Source organism: Arvicola amphibius, chromosome 14 (assembly GCF_903992535.2).
Source record: "Arvicola amphibius chromosome 14, mArvAmp1.2, whole genome shotgun sequence".
Lineage (NCBI taxonomy): Eukaryota > Metazoa > Chordata > Mammalia > Rodentia > Cricetidae > Arvicola > Arvicola amphibius.
Genome location: NC_052060.1, coordinates 4,351,499 through 4,355,207, shown reverse-complemented (window position 1 = coordinate 4,355,207; position 3,709 = coordinate 4,351,499). Strand labels below are relative to the sequence as shown.

General features: G+C 45.1%; 1 protein-coding gene and 1 non-coding gene across 2 annotated transcripts; one reads left to right on the top strand and one right to left on the bottom strand.

The window, feature by feature from the left end:
• Nucleotides 1-2,692: 2,692 nt before the first annotated feature.
• Nucleotides 2,693-3,094, top strand: LOC119801167 (late cornified envelope protein 1C-like). Its single transcript, XM_038311655.1, has 2 exons — nt 2,693-2,760; nt 2,845-3,094. Exons 1-2 carry the CDS (start codon nt 2,693-2,695, stop codon nt 3,092-3,094), a joined length of 318 nt encoding a protein of 105 aa, XP_038167583.1.
• A 486-nt stretch (nt 3,095-3,580) lies between these two features.
• On the bottom strand, nt 3,581-3,709 carry LOC119801523. Its single transcript, XR_005283213.1, has one exon. It is a non-coding gene; the product is annotated as a small nucleolar RNA SNORA33 (small nucleolar RNA).

Sequence of the window (3,709 nt, the reverse complement as noted above, 5' to 3'; positions counted from 1 at the left end):
CTTAAGGAGTTTCTACTTGTCTTAAGTGGTATATAGTCCTGAAAAAGTTTTGCTAACTGACTTTGTGGTAGTTATCATTGGGAGGGTTAGGGTCCTCCATGACTCTGGTGCTGCAACAAATTCAACAAAAGATCAAGGGGTATTAAGGGACAAATTAGAGTTAGAACTTTGTCTAACACTAGACATATTTTTTAAAGAATTAGAGACAGATGACAATAATAAATGGCAGAAGTCAGACAGGTATCTTTTTCTCTATATGAAGACTCTCTATACATTTTTAAGTATCCATGTTTCTCTACCATATTTTCTTGGTGCTCACCACACTACTGTATACCAAGCTCATATTATTCCCATTCCTTGGAAATTCAAAAGTCCACCAGCATTTAAGGAGAAGAGATTTTGCCAATCTATTTTGTGTTTTTCTTTGCCTCGTCTAACAGACATTATTTAGATACAGGGTAATCTTAAATGATGACTCTTTACAGACATATCCTATGATGATTCACTAATATTTCTACTAAACCTAGAAAAAATACTTTAAAAAATATGATCTTATGTTGTCTGTGGTCATGTAGAATATAAATGAAAATTTGCGGCACACAGAACAGGCGTCTAATGACCACAGGATCACATTCTTGTGAATTACTAATGAGTGATTCTTTTTAAAATAACGTGCCTTCCTTCAGACAGGGATACAGTCCACTAGCCCTTGACTCTATCCCTCTATTTCTTATAGGTGAGCAGCATCATTCCCTCAGCCTCATGTGGACCCTTTTCCTGAATTTCTCCTTACTAACATGCTATCTGACATCACAAGTAATAGCACACAACATTCATGAAAGAGATGTGTTGGCTTCAACAAGTGTAGTAAATTCCTAAATGAGGATTACATGTAAATTCATGAAATATCTGATATGAAAATACTTACTGAGTGGTTTGGAGAGATAGGGAGAATATGAGACTGTGAGCTGCCCAGCCTAGATGATAGGAAGTAAACTCAGGTCCGCTATAAGAGCAGTATGTATTCTTCACCAATGAGGCATCCCTCAACTGCTATGATTAAAGAGTTGTATCCTTACCCTGTATTTATCAGTTTCCACGTGTGTCTTTTGTTTCATTTATTTTCATAACAGTCTTATATTCTCCTTAATACTATAGCCCCATATTTAAAATGGGAGATGACACAGCCTCAACTTACAATTGTGCTTTTGAAGATGTATTAAACAGGATTTCAGTGGTATAGATGTTTGGACTGGTCTTACATTGCCACAGTTGGGAAGGTGCAGACATGGAAGCTGATGCAGAAGAAACTTCAAGGTTTTGCTAGCTCCCTATGGGCTCCATGTTGTACATTTCACATTAAGAAGAAACAGAAAAGAAAGAAGATGGAGAAATGACAGGTTCCTAAGTTAGGTAGCTGCAAGTATGTGAGATTTAAGGACCCAGGAATCCACTTCCTCCCTTCATACCTAAACCATGTCCTAGGATAGATGCAGCATGCCTTGTCCCCATGGAAGAAGGCTGTAAGGATCATATGGTCATCACCAGTCACATGACAATGTGGTGTCATGAGGCAGGGCCACCCCTGTCCACACACTCTCTGACAGGTTGAGTCAGAGCCCAGGATCAGAATAAAAGGGCTGAGGGACAGGGCACTTCCATCACTCACCTCCTGAGATACCCACAGATCGTGAGCTGCCTGTGAACTTGGTAAGTGTCCATGGGAGGCAAACAGAGACTTTTCCAGAGGGGTTGCCAGACGGGGGACAGAGAAGAGTCTCTCAGCCTAGAGGCCATATTGGCAGATCATAAAACATGGTGAAGGGTCAGGGGTGACACAATGGGAACATGAACACACACAAGCCACAGCCTTGGTTCTGAGGGACACTGGAATGATTGGGCCCTCTGCCTCTGGAAAGAACAACAATCCTTCAGTGTATAGAAACCTTCAGGATGGGACTCTGAGCACAGAGAACTGTGCAACTGAACAGGCTCAGGGGAGATGGCCTGTGTAGAAAATGCTTCCCCTCACTTCTGAAGAACAGAGCTGGAGTTAAGAAAGGGCAACGGAGTCTCACTTTGGTGTGGAAGAGAAACAGAGCCCTGCTTCTGGGATCTGTTCACACACTTCTCTGATCAGGAGGACACCGCCAGGATGACACTGACCTTGTCACCCTTAACCTGCGGAGGTGGTGATTTAGATACCTCTGAACTCTGTACTCACAACAGGGGCTCGTAGTCCCATAGCAAGTTAGATTGAGCTTGCATATTTTTCTTTCAAGGACTGGGGTTACTCACCCATCAGTAATCAAGAAGGTCTTAAAATACGGACCTTAAACTAAAATCACCTTCAAATACTGATTACTCTTTGCTTTTGCAATTGCTTCTTTCTTAAATAATCCGTATACTGGCACATCTATGAGGACTAAGACCAGCAGACATGTTAAATGTCACTAGGTAATCATTCAGCACTATGGATGCCAGGTGACACTTAGCATCTCACTTGCATGGTTCTGAATTCGAGACACCACATTGTGACAGAGTGAGTGTATTATAAATGATAGGACTATGAATGGTTGTTTCAGGGCTTACAGGTGAAATTCGGGTGGCCAGAATGGTTCAGGTGTACATGGTGTGTGGTGTCTGACGTGTGTGTGATTCTCTTGCAGCTCCGAAACACCCACAGGCCGAGATGTCCTGCCAGCAGAGCCAACAGCAGTGCCAGCCCCCTCCCAAGTGTGCCCCCAAGTGCCCTCCCAAGTGCCAGACCCCAAAGTGCCCCCCAAAGTGTCCTCCTAAGTGTCCACCTAAGTGTCCCCCTGTCTCTTCCTGCTGTGGTTCCAGTTCCGGGGGCTGCTGTGGTTCCAGTTCCGGGGGCTGCTGTGGTTCCAGTTCCGGGGGCTGCTGCAGCTCTGGCGGTGGTGGCTGCTGCCTGAGCCACCACAGGCCCCGCAGATCTTTCCGTCGCCATCGTCAGAGCTCTGGATGCTGTAGCAGTGGTGGCAGCAGTGGCTGCTGTGGTAGCAGTGGTGGCGGCAGTGGCTGCTGTGGCACTAGTGGTGGCAGTAGCCAACAGTCTGGTGGCTGTTGCTAAGCTGAGGAAGACTTCACAAGTGTTGCAGGAGGAAGCCATGCTCAGCAGACTCGTCCAGACTTGCTGCCTTCTCCCCTCCTGCTTCGCTCCTTGACCTGCCCTCTGAGATGCTGACATCTGTGAAAGGTTCTTTATCCACTCACCAGAGGACAGAGCCCCCTTGCCTCTTTGTTACAAATAAAAAAAGTCTTGGCCACCGGTCCTGACGAGACTCTTGCTCATTTCTCAGCATCATCCCCATCCCATCCTTTCCTGCAGAGAGTGGCACCCGGCGCTCTTGTCTCCTTTAAGACATATATGTGAGCTGGGCATTGGTGGTGTACTCCTTTAATCCCAGCAGAGGCAGAGGCAGGTAGATCTCTAGGCCAGCTGCATCTACAAAAGCCAGTTCCAGGATAGGCACCAAAGATACACAGAAACCTTGTCTCAATATTAACTTCCTTTTACTACAACTATTCCAGTTTTAAGTGCTTTTCAGCATTATAGTACTGTAGCCATTTTCAGAGACCTTAAGGACTTCAGCTGTCCTTAAGGCTTGTAACATGGCATCACTATTGCCCACCTTCTCTAAATTTCTGCAGCTAAATGCCCTTCAACCAAAGAATGGATAAGGAA